General features: G+C 35.2%; 2 protein-coding genes across 7 annotated transcripts in view; one reads left to right on the top strand and one right to left on the bottom strand.

Moving 5' to 3' along the window:
• Positions 1–9,284, top strand: part of Mtmr7 (myotubularin related protein 7) — an 83,919-nt gene extending 74,635 nt beyond the window's left edge. For 3 of the 5 annotated variants that reach the window (XM_070016305.1, XM_070016306.1, XM_070016308.1), the window contains 6 exons: positions 250–299; positions 1,065–1,265; positions 2,584–2,724; positions 4,171–4,297; positions 4,821–5,139; positions 5,977–7,475. In XM_070016305.1, the coding sequence (XP_069872406.1) occupies positions 250–299; positions 1,065–1,265; positions 2,584–2,724; positions 4,171–4,297; positions 4,821–5,139; positions 5,977–6,053 (915 nt within the window). In that variant the 3' untranslated portion in view covers positions 6,054–7,475. Of the gene's footprint in view, positions 1–249; positions 300–1,064; positions 1,266–2,583; positions 2,725–4,170; positions 4,298–4,820; positions 7,476–8,403 lie in introns of those variants that run through there. The other 2 variants (XR_011370763.1, XM_070016307.1) reach the window with 2 other exon arrangements.
• A 79-nt stretch (positions 9,285–9,363) lies between these two features.
• Vps37a (VPS37A subunit of ESCRT-I) overlaps positions 9,364–18,503 on the bottom strand; it is a 29,209-nt gene continuing 20,069 nt past the window's right edge. The window contains exons 6-13 of one of the 2 annotated variants that reach the window (XM_070016310.1): positions 18,187–18,257; positions 15,931–16,058; positions 15,790–15,848; positions 15,643–15,711; positions 13,610–13,753; positions 12,551–12,631; positions 10,513–10,542; positions 9,364–9,946 (exon numbers count right to left, since the gene is read on the bottom strand). In XM_070016310.1, the coding sequence (XP_069872411.1) occupies positions 12,551–12,631; positions 13,610–13,753; positions 15,643–15,711; positions 15,790–15,848; positions 15,931–16,058; positions 18,187–18,257 (552 nt within the window). In that variant the 3' untranslated portion in view covers positions 9,364–9,946; positions 10,513–10,542. The remainder of the gene's footprint in view (positions 9,947–10,512; positions 10,543–12,550; positions 12,632–13,609; positions 13,754–15,642; positions 15,712–15,789; positions 15,849–15,930; positions 16,059–18,186; positions 18,258–18,503) is intronic. The other variant, XM_070016309.1, reaches the window with a different exon arrangement.

Here is an 18,503-nt window from a genome sequence, read left to right as displayed (position 1 = left end):
GAAGCAAGATGAACAGTGCCTTGTTATTGAGAAACACACAGTGGGTAGGGATATTATAGTTTCATAATCTATTCTCATTTATTTTCCTATTCATAACCTTCAACTTTGCCTTTCCCTCTACTTCACTGGGTAATTCTTAATGGTTTGCAGCTTATCTAAGGATACTGACTTCTGTTCTCTGGAGGCTTTAGGTTTCATATTCTCATCCATTTGCTTCCTTCTGTGACATTTACATTCTTTCTTGTGTAGGTCCTGATTGAAAAGGACTGGATCTCCTTTGGCCATAAGTTTAACCACAGGTAAAAATCTAAAACTCTGTTGCTTTGAGTGTGACACTCCTTCCTCAGACTACTGTTAGTCCTGGAAGCCTATGCCATCATGCCAGGCTAATAATTCCATTTCAAAAATGAGAAAAGTAAAAGCCTGGTATCAGTGACTCATGCCTGTAATCCTAACTACTCAGGAGGCTGAGATCTAAGGAACATGATTCAAAGCCAGCCCAGGCAGGAAATTTGAGACTCTTACCTCAAATTATGCACCAAAAAGTCAAATGTGGAGCTGTGGCTCAAATGGTAGAGTGCTAGCCTTGAGCAAAAAGCTCAGGACAGTGCCTAGGCCCTGAGTTCAAGCCCCAGGAGCAGCACAGAAAAAGAGAGGCAGGAGGAAGGGGCAAGGAAGGGGAAGAGAGGGGGGGGAGGGAGAGAAGTCCCCAATTAAGATTACATTATTATTTCCAATTTGAGAGTTCTATGTACTAGACATTTCACATTTCTAAGGTAGAAGACAGCATAGTAAAAACATGGAAATGGTTGAAGAGCAACATAACTGAACTTAAAACTTTCCTTATTCATGTAAAGTCCTTTGAATTTTATCCTTTTTGCCCAAACCTTCATTATGAAGTTTGTGTTAAAACTGGAATTTAAGATTATTTTTTTACATTTATTCGTCTGAGTTTGTAAGATTTAATTAGGAATTAGGGTTGATTTTTATTACTTTTGCATTTATAGTTTTCTAATTTTAAAAAAATATTTGACTATAAAAATCCTGAATACTTTGTTTTGTAGATACGGAAATCTAGATGGTGACCCAAAAGAAATCTCTCCAGTAATTGACCAATTCATTGAGTGTGTGTGGCAATTAATGGAACAATTTCCCTGTGCCTTCGAGTTCAATGAGAGGTTTTTAATTCACATTCAGCATCACATTTATTCTTGCCAATTTGGAAACTTCCTATGTAATAGCCAGAAGGAGAGACAAGAACTCAAGTAAGTGTTTTAGTGTTTAATTTTCATCTAAAGTTTCTGACCATTGAGAATTTCAGGTGATTTTTCATAATTTCGAAGGATCTTTGCTTTAGTCACATATTTACACTGGCTTATTGAAGCTGTTTTCTTGTTCCTGAAAATATTTTCATAAGTGGCTTAAATGACATCAACATATCAGAGATATGTATAGGTTCATTTTTCTCCCCAGAGTTTCTGCCAGGTTGAGACTCAAAACACTGTCATTTATTGGAAATATTCTATATTTAAAGGAAGTAGTTTTTGCATTAAAAGGAAAAAACAGACACTGGTGGTTATTTTTGTGTGTGACAAAATTGCAAATGTAAGTGGAAAAGCAAATTTGAAACTCAGGCCACCAGGATTTTTTGTTGTTACTTGGTTTGAGGTTCTTGCTTCGGAGCCCAGGCTGTCTTCAAATTCACGATCCTCTTGCCTCAAGGGCTGGGGTTAAAGGTGTGTACTGCCATGCGTGCCCTGCAACTCAAGTCATTGTTAGTTTATTATTCAAGGGTAAAAGTAGAGACAATGTAGACTGAAATTCCAATTAAGTTGGGTGATTTAGGAAATACAAACGAGAATTTTTTTGTTTTTGGTTCACAGAATGATCTTGTGGATTGCACAGCATCAGATATGGTTTGAAAACTATCAGTTCAAATAAAATAGGCTTCACTAGTTTAGTACCATCTGTATAAGAATGAAGTATGACTTCTGATGAATGGGAATGACTTAAAAGAAACAAAGTGCATTCCTTAGTCTCACCGTATTTTCTATACAGTTCATGATTTGTTGAAATAACCAGCTAATTCTACTACATCTACTTACGTTGAATTCTAGTTGAATTTTCTACTTAGTAGCTATGGGGCTATGGGAGAATCATTCATCTCTCCATCCCTTACTTAGTATTCTTTTCCTGAAAATGGATATACTGTGTAAAAATTCAGTGAGGATCAAAATGAGAGGAAGCAAATGAAGCACTTAGAAGAGTATCTGGGAATAAGTGTTTAGTAACTATTTGGTAGGGGAGAGCCTAAGAAATTGTTTGTTGTTTTCATGTAGTTTTTTAAAAAATAAATACTCAAAAGAAGTAAACATCTTGTCAACTTGAATACAGTTAGTGAGATGAAGTTGAGATTACTACCGCATTTTTCTACTGTACCAAAAACCCATCAACAAAAACTGAATTTCCAAGCTACAGAATAGGATGTTCTATGTTCAGTCAACTACGATTAGTTTCTTTCCAGCTCTAACATTATACATCTATTCAGATTGATAATTTGAAGGATTATTTTCTTCGTAACAGAATTCAAGAAAGAACATATTCCTTATGGTCTCACCTCTGGAAGAACCGAGCTGACTATCTGAATCCTCTATTTCGAACTGACCATGGTCAGACTCAGGAAAGTTTTCATCTCCCTACAGCTCCATGCAACTTTATGTACAAGTATGTAATCAGTTTCTCTTGGGCAAAAAATTAAGATTGTAAACAGTGACATGGGGAGACAAAGTGGCCACTCCAGGTCATACTAGGTGTATTCTAGATGTGTGCTATATATTATTCTTATATGATTAATCCTTTATGATAGGAAAATGAGTCAGAAGTCAGCAAGACAACACAGAGAAAAACAAATGACATTCCTCCCTATTCTTTACCAGCTCCTGGTGTCAATTTTTCCTTTGTAGAATTTATTTCTCAGGATGGTATTCTTAATTATTTTGGTACTGTTATTTCCCTAGACTTCTATAATAGATTAGTCTATAATACAAAAAAAGTTTTCATAGCTCATAAAAAAGGTTTTAGAGGAATCGAGACACACTACAATTGCAGCCAACTTATCTATAACAGCACATTTTATTGAGGATCAGGCACAGTTCTAAGCACTGGGTAACATTAAGTGCCTGCTACTGAAGAACTTTGCCTTCCTAAATAATTAAGAGTAAGTAGGCCTGTGAATATCCCTATGATGCCATTTTTTCTTTTTTTTGGTCGGTCATGGGGCTTGAACTCTGGGCTTGAGCACTGTCCCTCAGCTCTTCAGCTCAAGGCGAGCACTCTACTACTTGAGCCACAGCGCCACTTCCGGTTTTCTGGTGGTTTATTGGAGATAAGAGTCTCACGGACTTTCCTGCCCCAGCTGGCTCTGAACCGTGATCCTCCTATCTCAGCCTCCTGAATAGCTAGGATTACAGGTGTGAGCCACTGGTGCCCAGTGCCATTTTTTCTTATTTGCATTCAGTATGCTTTACTTACTATATAGGAAAAGAGGGGAAGAATTTATTTTGCTCACAAAAGTCAGTTTTTGGTGTTGTGATGAAGTAAAAGCCAAATACTTAAGGTTAAAAGGCTGCTCTATGGAGCTGAAACACACACACACACACACACACACACACACTCTCTCTCTCTCTCTCTCTCTCTCTCTCTCACCCTTTTTTGCTCAAGGCTAGCTCTCTACTACTTGGGCCACAACTGTACTTCTAGCTTTTTGGTGGTTAGAGATAAGTGTCTCACAAGCTTTCTTGAAACACACACACACACACACACACACCTTACCCTTTTTTGTTCAAGGCTAGCGCTCTACTACTTGGGCCACAAGTGTCTCACAAACTTTCTTGCCTGGGATGGCTTAAAGCATAATCCCCAGATCTCAGCCTCCTGAGTGGTTAGGATTAGAGGCATGAGCCACCAGTGCAAGCTTCATATGCCTTCTAATTCAATATTACTTATACAGATAATCTTCAAGAATTTATCCTTCCCTAAAAGTAGTTATAGACTTCCCCAAAAGAATGTATCTACTTGCCATTACTATCTTAAGAAATGGGTTTTTCAAGCCTATTATTTTATTTGACTATTCTTGAGAAGGTAGCTATATGTGTCTACCTTCCTCCCCAGGTTTTGGAGTGGCATGTATAACCGCTTTGAAAAGGGGATGCAGCCCCGACAGTCTGTCACAGACTACCTCATGGCAGTGAAGGAGGAATCACAACAGCTGGAGGAAGAACTAGAGGCCCTAGAAGAAGTAAGACCCTCTTGAAATTGTTGATCTACTATCCAAGCTCGTTTCTTAAGTAGTGCTCTATGAAAGCTTCTTGAGACGTGGCATATAAAATATGGAACATCTGTTTCTTCTTTTTAGCCAATGGATAGCCTCAACAGTCTCAGCCAGGTGAACACCAGATAACCAAAGCCCAAATGTAGGTCATTTCAGACATTTGGCCCTGTTTGTGATATATGCCATAGTTCGTTGTACTAATTGGCTAGTTAGTGGTCAGGGTTACTATTATTGGGGAGTAATAGAATGCATGAAAAAGTGAAAAAGTAAAATTAACTTTCACACGTAGTAAACATCCATTCCTCCACTTTTAAAAATTATATAATATTCTATTCTATTTATATGTGGTAACAGTTGAGGTTGACTAATCCATAAAGCCCAGGTTTGAACTCACATCTGCTTCTTCCTGTGTCCTTAACATTATACATAGATGATCATAAATCTTAAAAGAAATACCAATTTTTGCCTAAAATTGTTACTTCTTTTTTAGAGACTGGAAAAGATTCAAAAGGTCCAGTTGAATGGCACTAAAGTAAAGAGTAAGCAAAGTGAGCCCAGCAAATACTCAGGGTTTTCTACCTCAGATAACAGCTTGGCCAACACACCTCAGGACTACAGTGGGAACATGAAATCATTTCCATCCAGGAGCCCTTCACAGGGGGATGAAGATTCAGCTCTCATTCTAACTCAAGACAATTTGAAAAGCTCAGATCCCGATCTGTCAGTGAACAGTGATCAAGAATCCGGGGTGGAGGATTTGAGCTGTCGGTCTCCAAGTGGTGGTGAGCGTGCACCAAGCGAAGATAGCGGTAAGGACCGGGACTCTGATGAAGCTGTCTTTCTCACTGCCTGAAGTTTCTTTTGGGAGTTCCAAAGTAAAGGACATATAGAAACACTACCCAAAATAAGAGAACAGTGATGTTGAAATTAAAAATAACTCAAGAAATGGTTTGTGTCATCAGGAATTACAAAATGCAGCTATGAAATTGGAGGAAAAAAATCCAACTCATAATTTCTTTAGATGTTGGGCAACAAAAGTACCCATTTCTTTTAATCAAATATAAGGAAAATTGCTCACTGTTTTGAAGCTCTTTCTAGACTGCAAAAATTGTTATCACTACACACCCATTACATCTGTCATCATTTAAAGTTATCAATAGGAAGCTTCCTTGCCATGGGATGCATCTCAGAAAACCTGTCCCTTTTCCCTCACACGTTATGGGTTAGAATCTTTCCCCTTGTTTCACGTCCACATGCAATTTGTGTTTCCTAAAATATTTGACTTTACTTTTTCCTTTTGACCTTTTTACCAGTATTTCTAAAGATTAGGTATATTGTTGAGAAAATACACTTTTTGGTTACTAGATATATTCCTAACAAGTTTTGAATGTCTTAAAGCTTACCTTTCAGGTACAATAATCACTTTTCACTTTTCCTTAGATAATGTATTTTCAATTATTACTGTTTTGTTGCCTTTCCCTGGCATCTGTTTTTCCTCATTGCTTAAAAAATAAAATTTATAACTCATTTTTTCTCTGAAATGGGTTTAATATCTAATAAAGTATAGAAGCAACATGCGTTTTCTGGGTCTTCCATGTGGGAATTCGGATCATATTAATGTTCTTAACCTTTTACTGCTGTTACAGAGGCTACATCACAAAGACCATATGAGCCAACTACCAGCCTGATCCCAAAGTACAACATTGTTCAGTCAGTGGGGTAAACATCGCCAAGGGAAAATCCCAGTTAGGAACTAGAGAATCTGGTTGTCCTGAGTATTTAGCAATGTAAGTTATGGCATCTGTCATTTTAGAAATTATGTAACTGGTTAATGTTTTGATTAACATTAATACCAATTTATGACTGCTGACTGCTGAATGTCAGTTCTGAGTGTTTATGCTTTGTTAAAATGCACATTTTAACAATCATTTGCTGTCTTACACTTTTAAAAAACAGAACTTGATTAAGTGACCTAAATTTTTCATGTGCAAAATGTGGAGAAATGTTGCTATGTTTGTAGAGAGAAACTGTATTCATGCTTTATGGTTTTACAGAAAATTGTAGAATATAAAGGAATTTAATTTGTATAATTTATATCAGTATTTTAAATATGTGAAAAACTATAGAAGAATGTATTAAATTTTGCTGAAACAGGACCAAGATAAAAAGAAAGGGCAAGAAAGTCACAATGCTGAACTATTTAGTATGAAAGATTTCGAGTGTAGTAATATGTATGAATGAAAACTATAGTATAATTGTAATTGTGTTGTTCATCCTATTTAAGAATTTTATTATATGAAAAATCTGTAATATAGAAGCGCTATTATAAAAAACAAAGCAAGTGTACTTCTTTTAAACTATAAAATTTGAGCATTTTCTGTTGAAAAGTTCCCCAATTAAGTACAAGGAATGTTTTTATTATTTTCTGTGTAGTATATTGTATGTAAGAGGGAATACATGGCTAATAAATACTTAGGAAATAGTAGCAACGGCTTTTACATTTTGTAACTTCACTCATGTCATGCCACAGCTTGTAGCTATTCACTCTTAGAAACTTTGTTGTACAGGGCTGAGAAGGTGGCTCAGTGATAAGAGCGCTTGCCTTGCATGCCTGAGGCCCTGGGTTCGATTCCTCAGCACCACATAAACAAAAAGAAAAAAGCCGGAAGTGGCGCTGTGGCTCAAGTGGTAGAATGCTAGCCTTGAGCTGAAGAGCTAAGGGACAGCACCCAGGCCCAGAGTTCAGGCCCCACGACCAGACCCAAAAAAAGAAAAAAAAAAAGAAACTTTGTTGTACAATAATCAGAATGCTACTTTTTCTCCCAGTGGGCAGTGTGAGTCTATTAAAAATAATTAATACTTTAAAAATGGGCCAGGTGCTCACTGGCTGCATGCTTGTCATCCTAACTATGTAGGAAATAGGATCACGGTCCAGGTAGGCCTGGAAAGGAAGTACAGGACCCTATCCCCAAATTAGCTAAAGTCAAAGAGCTGGAGGTGTGGCTCAAAGTGTTAAAGTGCCTGCCTACCAAACCCAAGACCCAGAGGCCCAGAGTTTAACATTCAGTATTTACTTAAAACAACAATATATACATATATATATATATACACACATATACACATATGTATGTATATGTACGTACATATATATGTATATATAAATACACATACCACATAGGACTATACATTATTTAGAAAACTAAGTAGTATATTTAATGTGTACAATTTTAATTTTTAATGTGATACAAAGCCACATAAATGCTTTTGTTCACTTTCTAGAATTTAACATTGAAATGTGTGTAAAAGATGACATTTATTGCTCCTTATAGTGCTTTCATACAACTTTGGAAGAGTACTGTCAATCCAACAAGACTAATTTTTACAACACTACTTTTTCATTTTAAATAAAAATTCACTTGGGAAGTGTTTTGATATCTAGAGAATAGGAAATAAACTAATAGGCTGACTCAAGGCACATTGGTAACTAGTAATATTTACAGCTCAAGTATTTATCATTTAGTGATAAGGTAAACTGCATGTAAAATAGATAAGAATTTTGATCATGATTGAGTAAATTCAATTAAAACTGAATTTTTATATCATAAAGGACAGGAAAAGAGGTGAAACCCTGAAATAAATTTATTCTTTCAGAGTATATGATTAATTTCTATATATCAAGCTAACTTTTTAGTACCAATTGCGATCAAACCTACTTTTCAATCAACCTGTATTCCAATATTAATTTTTTGTTGTTTATTCCTAGAAATGGCTTGATTTAGTTTGATTTAGAACTTTCTTCTATTTTAAATCTTTTTCCATGGCAAATTTCTACCCTGGATATCTTAATAACCTAAGCTTTCCTCTATGCTTCCAATTTCCATCCAATCTTCTATTATATATTAAGTAAAATCAGAGTGTTTATTTTGGAATGCATGTCTATAGATAATTGTTACAAAGTATACCTATGAATTACAATAGCCACCACTTAATTTCTACTGGAGCTCCAATAACTGAAATGAAATCGTAAATGACATAATCTATATCTGAACTAATTTTTAATTTGTTACATGCAGGTAATTGTGACCAGACTCCTCCAGTTAACCAGCAAAAAGTCCAGAAGTGCAAGTGTGGCTCAAGTGGGTAGAGTACCAGGCTTGAGTGAAAAAGCTTAGGGAGTATACAGGCCAAATTCAAGCCCCAGTATCAGCACAAACATTTTTTGAAGTTATTTTCTATATCCAATACTGTATTTTTTTAGTCCATGTGAATACTTGCTTCCCACAAACAAACAACTACTAGTAAGTCTTTTTCAATCCTAAGAAAATAATTTTGATTTTTTTCAAAATGATTGCCATAACACAAACAGGAAGAACAGAAGCATGCAGATGAGGAGGTTTGCCACTGTATGCTAGGACTAGAAGGACAATCAAAATGGGATGAGATTTACATACAGACTTGTTCAAGACTTCTCCTTTATGAACTTTTAGGTTAGACATACCCATACATGTATTTATATGTATATAAAAACAGGCTACAATGCTTGATAAGAAATGTACTCATTATCTTGCCCATGTAATTGTAACCCCTCTGTACAGTATTTTCACAATTTAAAAAAAAGATAAACAAAAAAACAAATGCTGACCATAAACTGAAAATTAAATTCATTTAGAAATTAGCATTGTCTAACAATTAAATACTTACTTATAGCTATATAGCTAACATATATATTTACTTATTGCTATACGCTATGTAACATTACTATATAGGTAACAGACATTAGAAGAAGTCATGGACATTTTTTGTCTAGAGTTAGTGTTTATTAACAAAAAATTGTTTTTGACATAGGAATTTAGAAAGCATATCCTTATCTAACCATAACCCATCAGATATATACTCCTTAAAATAGCATCAACAGTTGGTGTTAGAGTGGTATAAGTCAAAGACAGGTTTTTTAGCTAAGTAAAATATTTACTTGTATTGTTTCTTAAATGCATTTCTAGTTTTAAAAACAATATAAAACATAAAAGAGAAGCTGGTTTATTTTTTTATTTATTATAGGTATATTAAAAGTTACTTTGAGATGGCACATTGGCAGGTTTGATATTTTCTGATATTATGAATATTTAAAAACAATTTGCCTTTGAAAGTTTTATCCAAAAAGAAGGAAAAAGGGAGGGTGTGGGTATCTTTCCGTAGCTCAAAGTACTTAAAAAAAAAAACTGAGAGGAAAAAAATCTAAATAAGATATCATTCTTGATAAAGAAATGAGGCAGTTTCAAATTAAAACTACAAGTTTAAGTAGTTTTTATAAAATATTAAAACTAAAATTACATGCATAAGGTATTTAATTATAAGAATAGCAGTGAAATTTAAATAGGACAGGATTTATCAATGATAAATAGGCATTTTTAGTGCAAATACTGCAGAAAAAATTTCAAAGCAAAGATCATAATCATTCTAATCTATATAAAATCAATCTCAGTTCTTTAAACAATGTAGAGTACATCTGAATTCAGCCATTGCAATAAAATGCCAACTTACAAATCTTAAATCTAAAATAATGTACTTAGTTTTATGTCCCATTTCTCTCTTGGCAGTCCATGTTTTCAGGAAAATCTGGAAAGAAAAAAATTCAGACAATATATTTTCATTTCTTTCCATTATCTTCCAATTAAATCTTACTATGAGGGTCCATAGATATTAAGGAATGGATAGTATTCCTATGAATAAACAATTACTTGTTTCTACTTTTCAGTTATGGAGACTACAGGCTTAAGTTTGGAAAATGATATATAAAACAGTTTACAGTTCAAGTAATGTTAACATGAGCTCAAGTTTCAGTAAGACATGCCTATCTCTTCCTTTCCTGGAGTCCGATACCCTTTTCAGGGAATTTCCCATGTTCCTTCTTCAAGCTCACTCCCTCCTTTTTAGTCCAGTTGACTGGGCAGAGGACCAAGTGACACCTATCTCCAGGCCAAGGTGATTCAGCCAAGATGGAATCTCATCCATCTCTTTCCCAGTAATTTTTATTAGAACACCAAGATAGCTGGTCAATCTCAACTGGGTGCTTGAACTGTCTGATTGTTAGTGGACTGTGAGCAGAAATAGTTGCAAGGTGATTCATATAGAAAAAAAAAAACCAACTGGGGATATAGCTCAATGATACAGTGCATGCATACCATGTAGAAGGCCTTAGAATTGAGCATAGCCTGAAAAAGAAAAAAAAAAAGAAAAAGAATAGCAATTCAGAATAAAAAAGCACCAGCCTCAAAGTGAGAGGAAATGTTTTAGCTATGCATTGGTTTCTAGTGTTCCACTTTTGGGCAACTGAGCTGTACTTCTTTTATTTTGACACAGTGATATATCCTGCATTATTGACTCAAAATTTTTTTTTACTTATGTTGGGTAAGGTTTGTTCTTGTAACCAAAACCATTACTAAAGGAAAGGAAGAGGAAAAAAGGGGTCTGAGTAGGTAAAAAGCATAATAGATATGGTGGTAGAAGAAACAACAGAAGGGCTGGGAAGGTGGCTCAGTGTTAGAGCGCTTGCCTTGCATGCATGAGGGCCCTGGGTTCGATTCCTCAACACCACATAAGAAAAAAGAAAAAAGCTGAAAGTGGCACTGTGGCTCAAGTGGTAGAGCGCTAGCGTTGAGCTGAAGAGCTGAGGGGCAGCACCCAGGCTCAGAGTTCAGGCCCCACGACCGGACCCCTCCCCCCGGCAAAAAAAGAAACAACAGAACACTAAAGGGTAAAGTGGAAAATTAAAATAGATGATCTGTTGATCTCCATCATCACAATGAAAGAATGAATAAAATGGGTGATTAGAAATATGCCTCAGATTATAAAAATGTTAACGAGACATCAGTGCCATCATTACTGAAGATTCTTGGTTTCTGAAGCCAAGAATTTTATAACACAAGTAGTACTTTATGAAGATCATTCTTGCAGTACCTCGTAGAAAGGAAAATCCTATCATCAGAGAGAGCAGCCAGAAAATTTTCAAGGCAGGACTGGTGTGGAGGGAAAATGAGATGGACTGAAGGGTCATTTTACAGGGAAAAAAAGACAAGATGATTGAGTATTCTGTCAACCAAATGTGGCATACTGTACATACCAGCTGAGAGAAACCTAAGGATCTATCACATGTTAAAGAAACATTGCATCTAGAGAAAATATACAAAAAGATTTCGAGTCAGGTGCCAGTAGCTCACACTTGTAATCCTAGCTACTCAGTAGGCTGGATTCTGAGGAGCGCAGTTTGAAGCCAGCCAGGCAGGAAAGTCCTTGAGACTATCATCTCCAATAAACCACCAGAAAACTAGAAGTGGCATCATGGCTCAAGTAGTAGAGTGTTTGCAATGAACTGCAAGGACAGCGCCAATGCTCACAGTTCAAGCTCCACGACCGACAAAAAAAATAAAGATTTCTAGTGGTTCTATGCTTATTTGTATAATATATTTAACATAATATAAAACATTGCGTTCTATATAGCACAACTGCTATAATAATATAATAGTTAATTGTAAGATTATATAATACATAACATATATTAAATAATAGTTATGTAATTACATATGTATAATTATATAATATATAATTATATAATATAGTTATGCTTAAAATAGTTTGAATAGATACTGTTAAAAGCAGTTCTGGAGGGGCTGGGAAGGTGGCTCAGTGGTAGAGTGCTTGCCTTGCATGCATGAGGCCCTGGGTTCGATTCCTCAGCACCACACAAGCAAAAAGAAAAAAGCCGGAAGTGGCGCTATGGCTCAAGTGGTAGAGTGCTAGCCTTGACCTGAAGAGCTAAGGGACAACACCCAGGCCCAGAGTTCAGGCCCCACGACTGCACCCCCCCCCGCAAAAAACAAAAAAACAAAAAAACAGAAAAAAAAAAAAAAGAACAATTCTGGAGCCGGGCGCCAGTGGCCTGTCATCCTAGCTACTCAGGAGACTGAGATCTGAGGATCATGGTTCAAAGCCAGCCTGGACAGGAAAAATCTGTAAGGCTCTTATCTCCAATTAACCACCAGAAAAGTGGAAGTGATGCTGTGGCTCAAGTAGTAGAGTGCTCACCCTGAGCTGAAGAGCTGAGGGATAGCTCTCAGGACCAGAGTTCAAGCCCCAACACTGACAAAAACAAAAACAAAAAAACAAAAAACCAATTCTGGCAAAGAATACTTATATAACACCTTTGTGACTCAAACAATTTACCTATAATGGAGCATGAAATTGGCTGTGCATTGCTATCACTTGTTGAAGTTTCTCTTCCTTGGCTCTTCTACAGTGGCAAATCTAGAAATAAATTATTTAAAATATCAGTCATTTCTCCAAAAATATGCTAGTAATTCTACATTATTATAGAATTTTAAGCAAGAATCTTTTATTTAACCTACTGACAAAGCCTTCAAGTTTTGAATTTAATAATCCAGAAAAACATTAAATTTTGTTTGCAAACTTCCAAAATATAAAATTCTGATCCTTTATTCTCTAACTATTCAATCTCAAATATCTGTATTTTAAAAATATGAAAATAAATTCTACTCCGTTAACCATGCAAGAGTAATAACTTCAATCAAGGTATAGTTACATAGCAATGTAGAATAGAATAATGGACCAGAAACCAAGACACAAATCATCAACATCTGTGAACTTCAATTTTCTCATGAAAAAGATAATAAAATCTGTCCCATATGTGTATTTATGCATGTGCGTATCACTTTGTTTTTTATAAAGATTACTAACTACAGATTATTTTTAAAATGTGATGTTTATGGTATTCATGGCTTTAGTACAGATGTTAGACTTTTTGTTTTTCAATTTAGTGCAATAGAAACAGCAGAATTTGTGCAGAATGTTCTTAATATGTTAGATGGTACTGGGGTTTGAACTCAGGGATTCACACTTGCTGAATAAGTCCCCTACCACTTGAGCCAAAACCCTACCCCTCAATAATATTTTTCAAATCTCCATAATTAATAAAACAGGTTGCTATTCAGGAATATTACAACTATGAAGACTACAGCTTAACTATACAGAATGAAACATATTCTATTATTTCTGAAACAGAACTCTTACTTGATTTACTTGCTTGTGAACTCATAACAAGCAGGTTTAAAGTGATAGGATGTTAGGTTTCTACCCTTCCCAATAGAAGCTCTTCAGATTCCTCTTACAGCACTCAAAATTCAAGTTCAGTAATATGCCAAAGCTTTTTACTCATATGTAATTTGACATTATGCTGTCACTCATCCTCAACTGAATATTACATACTGTTCTTTTTTCCATGAAGCTACTGAGAAAATCATCTATTTCAGTTTTTCCCTCCAAGAAATCTTCAGCAATATTATCAGATTCTTCCTCAGCTTCATGTGCAGCGACTTTCAATCTTGCCTGTAGGGCACTTGCGCTACAACTCTGAAAAAAAAAAATCAACAACCCAATAACCAGGCATGATGTTAGTTTATAATACTCAGAAAAACTACTCCGAGGGGGTGGGGAAATGGGTTCAAATTATTGAGAGGGCAATTCACTGTATGCCTTATATAGACTCTGAGAAAATCTCCTAAAGGGTCAGACAACAAACACAAGAGAAACCAATTCACTGTCTGTATACAATAAAATGAAAAGCTATACAATTATTCTCTGACAGATTCTGGAAGAAATAAGCACCTCGGGCAAACACGTTGAACAGGGAAAGAATGATGCTAGAAGGACTGGATATCCACATGCAAACAAGTAAAAATGACCCTTACCTTACTTCATATAAAAATGAATATAAGAACTAAACCAATTTTTAACTATCTGTCCTATAGCATGTGGGATGATAGTCATTGAGATATTGCACCCACAGGAATGTATAGTAATGTACCACTGTCAACTTCATTAAAACTGGATATCTGTCTAAAAATCTGTCATACAGTAAAGTTTCTTAATTCATGTCATCTGGTTCACTTTTCAGTATTTTATAATTTTACTGCTATTGTGAAGGTTTTTCCCTACTTACTGTTGCAGTAGTAATTGCTTGACCATGGGAAAAATTTTCTCATTTCTCTAGGATTTTTAAATTATTTTTTGATAAATTAGTGAACCACTGCTTCTGTTCCTTTGTAGTTTTCTTTTTCTTTTTCTTGGCTTGTAATAATAATCAATATTATATAACAGAGAGAATGGGACATTATTCTCTAATCCCTAGTATTATGGAGATCCTGGAAATGGTTAGTCAGTGTGATGTACATTGTTGGTTTCTAATATTCAAATAAAAAACTAGAATCAAAAGAAATAATACTATTGTGAAAAGCTTCTGAAACATCTACTAAGCTCTAGTGTGGGTCAGTTATTCCCACAGCTTTTGAGAGAGGACTGCTAAAGTTTGACTCAGGAGTCAAAGAAGTTTGTTAACCTTCCTGTGTGAGTTTCCTCATCTGTAAAATGGAAAATAGAGAAAAAAGTAGCACTATCTCTATCTCACACCTAGCGTTTGGCTTAACAAAAAGGTCAGTATGTGTAAGATAAATAAATAAATAAATATATATACACATACAAAATACACATTAACCATTAATATTAACTATTACCTCTTTTGTTCTAAAAGATGATCACAGTACCTGAAATTCATTATGGATTTATGTATTATTTAAGATCTCTACTGTTTATTTTATTATTTTATTACTTTGATTTTACTTTAAAATCAATTTTAAAGGAAACAATACTATTTTTCCATAAGACTGGCCTTAAACTATGATCCTCCTCTAGGCTTCCTGTGTAGCTGAGACTGAAAACATATATCACCATACCTAACTTGTTGATGGGAGATATAACACCATGTATAACTTATGGGTTGGTGGCCTTGTTAACTTGTGCTATGTACATTTTTAAAAATTTAATTTAACTTTATGTTGCTGAAAATTAACCAGCATGCTAGCCAAGTGCTCTACCATTGAGCTGCAACTTTAATCTTTTATTCTTTTATAAATTACTTCTTCAGAATTATAGGCTGAATTTTATAAGATACTTTTCATGTATTGACTTCTTAATTTGCTAACTATTTTAAGTTGTGTGTACCTAAGCTTACAAATTTGTCTTGTGGAGGCTTTTCATATTTTGGAGCAGATACATTCTTGCATAAACACAAAGAATGTATAGTATTGTATAACTGAGAGCCACTAACCTACATGTAATGGTATCAGGCCTTATAAAGTCAGGCAACTAGCACATTTCTTCTGATACAAATGAAAAGAACCATAGCCCATGCACAGTAGGATGAAAAGTTTGTGCAGGAAAGGAAAAGCAGTAGATAACCTTACCTCACTCAGTTCATGTTGTCTCTGCATCTTCTTTTCAAACGTAGATTTCATTTGTGTAAGTAACTCATACTGAGAGAGAAAAACAAGAATGGTGTTTAAGTCCACTTTAAAAGTGTAGATAGTTCTTGAAAATGACCATTAACTTACCTTATCTAAAACAGTTTGCCTTTTGGCTTCCAAACTGGGCTCCAAGAGGAGATTTTTTCCTGTGAGACAAATATCTGGTTTATTTCCAGGTAAAGGTCAAATTTCTCTCATGAAATGTGAGCTGAAGTAAGGAAGACATACTTGCTAATTCCTCAATACTTTTTACTAAGTCATCCTTGTCATTAATAATTTGTTTTAGTTGAGGTAAACTGAGAAACTGTTCTAGTAATACTTCCTCTTGTTCATTCATATCTGTGAGTTGTGACACACTAGAACATAAAAGAAAAACACAGGTTGTTAATTAGTCATCTTTTTCTCTATATTCATAATTTAAAATTTCATTTGGTTGACAGGATTTTAAGTAACTTCTACATGTACACATAAGAATGTTAAGAGCAATAAAACATCAACCATATTAAAATTATAAAGTAGGGGCTGGGAAGGTGGCTCAGTGGTAGAGCGCTTGCTTTGCATGCCTGAGGCCCTGGGTTCAATTCCTCAGCACCACATAAGCAAAAAAAAAAAAAAAAAAAGCCGGAAGTGGAGCTGTGGCTCAAGTGGTAGAGCATTAGCCTTGAGCTGAAGAGCTGAGGGACAGCGCCCAGGCCCAGAGTTCAGGCCCCACGACCAGACCCCAAAAAAAAAAAAAAAAAAAATTATAAAGTAGATGGTTAATATTCTCAAGTGAGTTTGAAAAAATGAATTCTGACTCAATAGATTTTCTCATAGATCTTTTTCTTTGAGGATACAACTGTAGGTAATGTTCATAATTACACAGACATAAAATTAACAATAAAAATGAACAAAAAACAAAAAAGGTAAAGAAAAAGTATGAAACTAGGATTCTCCCTTATTCAACTGAGACTCCTTAAAATAATAAAGCAGTGATATCGTTAGATACTTTTCCTTGTTCTTAATTCTGTGGAACTGCTTTGATTTCCCTGATAGGAACTAATTTATAAGATTTAAGCTATTTATTTAAGATATAATGGAGAACATATTAGTACTATGGTAAATTTAAAACATTAAAAATCCACTTACAGGTTAGCATTAGAAGACCCCTCCTTTGTCATATGTGTACTTGGAAGGGTAAGGGAGATAGAAGAGAGGATATTTACTGAGGTATTTTGGCTTGTGAAGAACGTTTATGGGAGGCTGGTCTACTGAGTTAGCTTGTAATTGGCTAGCTTCAAGGATATATTGGCGAAAATAGGACTAATAATATCTTCCTAGACACTACAGGGTAAGCAGTCTCTGCCACTATAGTGTATCAAATTTGACAAGGACTAAGGTGCATGAGCAGCAGACAATGCTGTGATTCTTTAGCTGTCACAGTAAGAGACGTAGATACAAATGTATCTGTATGTATACCACGTTCATAAAGTATGAACAAAAATAATGGGTGGTTAAAGACAAAACAAAAATGAGTGCTTGTGGGGAAGGAACTGGGTGGAGGGGATATGGTTGTTAGCTGAATCTTTCTGGTATTTTTAGTTTTGGCCCTGAAGTCATATGAAAACATATTTAATTTTTTAAGGGGAAAAATTAGACTCTAAAATAAATGAATTCCAATAGAAATAAGTCTATTTTTTTCTAAGCTATATAATCATCCAGTTAAATATTACTTGAAGAAAAACAGTATTTGGTTAGCAACAATGTTTCTTCAGGACAGAACTACTGAAAACAGAAACAGGAGATGAAAACAAAAGCTTAATCTATACACAGAAGTCTTAATAATAATTGCTAGGCACTGGTGGCTCATGCCTATAATCCTAGCTGCTTAGGAGGCTGAGATCTAAGGATCAAAGTTCAAAGCCAGCCTATAGCAGGAGAGTCTATGGGTCTATTATTTCCAATTAACCACCAGAAAGCTAGAAATGAAACTGCTGTGGTTCAAGTAGTAAAGCACCATCATTGAGCAAAAAAGGTAAGGAGCAGTGCTCAGGCAGAGTTCAAGCCCCACTGTGGGCACATACACACACACAAAAATATCTCTGCAATAATCGTATTATTTTTAAAAAGAACATGAGCCCTTCAGAGAAACTGATGACCCTAGGTCTCGGAAAAGACATGCTCACAAGGAGGCCCAGCATTTACTTTTTCAGAAATGACAGAGAAGCCAGTTTCTCATTCATCAGAGCTTCTGCATCTTGCCATTTTTTAAAAAACAATTATGTCATTCTTAGTATCTAGAAAAATGTCTAGATATGGGCTACTTAATGAATACATTCTATAAGTCTAAAACTACTTTATAAAATGTTCTCACAGACAAGCACAATACAGGAATAGTGAAGATTTTAAAAAATCTTTTTATTTAACATAGCTATAAAATGAGCATCTGCTTTATATTTTAAAATACACAATGATCCAAATTGTACTCTCCCCATTTGTTTTTACCTTAATTCTGAGAGTTCTGGAAATGCATCAGGGACATCTGGCATCTTGTACCCAAAACCATTTTGGCTTATCTGAAGAAGATTTTAAAGGGTATTAAATTTCAGCCATCTTACCGTTCCTATTTACTTATAAAAGTAATTTTCATGCTTGCTCATCAGCAGTCACTCTTACTACTTGGGCCACTCTGCCAGCCCTTTCTTTACATCAGTTATTTTTAAGATAGAATCTCGCTTTATGTCCAGGCTGACCTGGGCTGCAAACCTCCTATTTATGCTCCTCTCTGTCCCTAGGATAACAAACACACACCATGGTGCCCA

Source organism: Dipodomys merriami, unplaced genomic scaffold (genome assembly GCF_024711535.1).
Source record: "Dipodomys merriami isolate MVZ:Mamm:240054 unplaced genomic scaffold, mDipMer1.0.p SCAF_12, whole genome shotgun sequence".
In the NCBI taxonomy this organism is placed as follows: domain Eukaryota; kingdom Metazoa; phylum Chordata; class Mammalia; order Rodentia; family Heteromyidae; genus Dipodomys; species Dipodomys merriami.
This window is presented reverse-complemented; position numbering and strand designations above follow the sequence as displayed.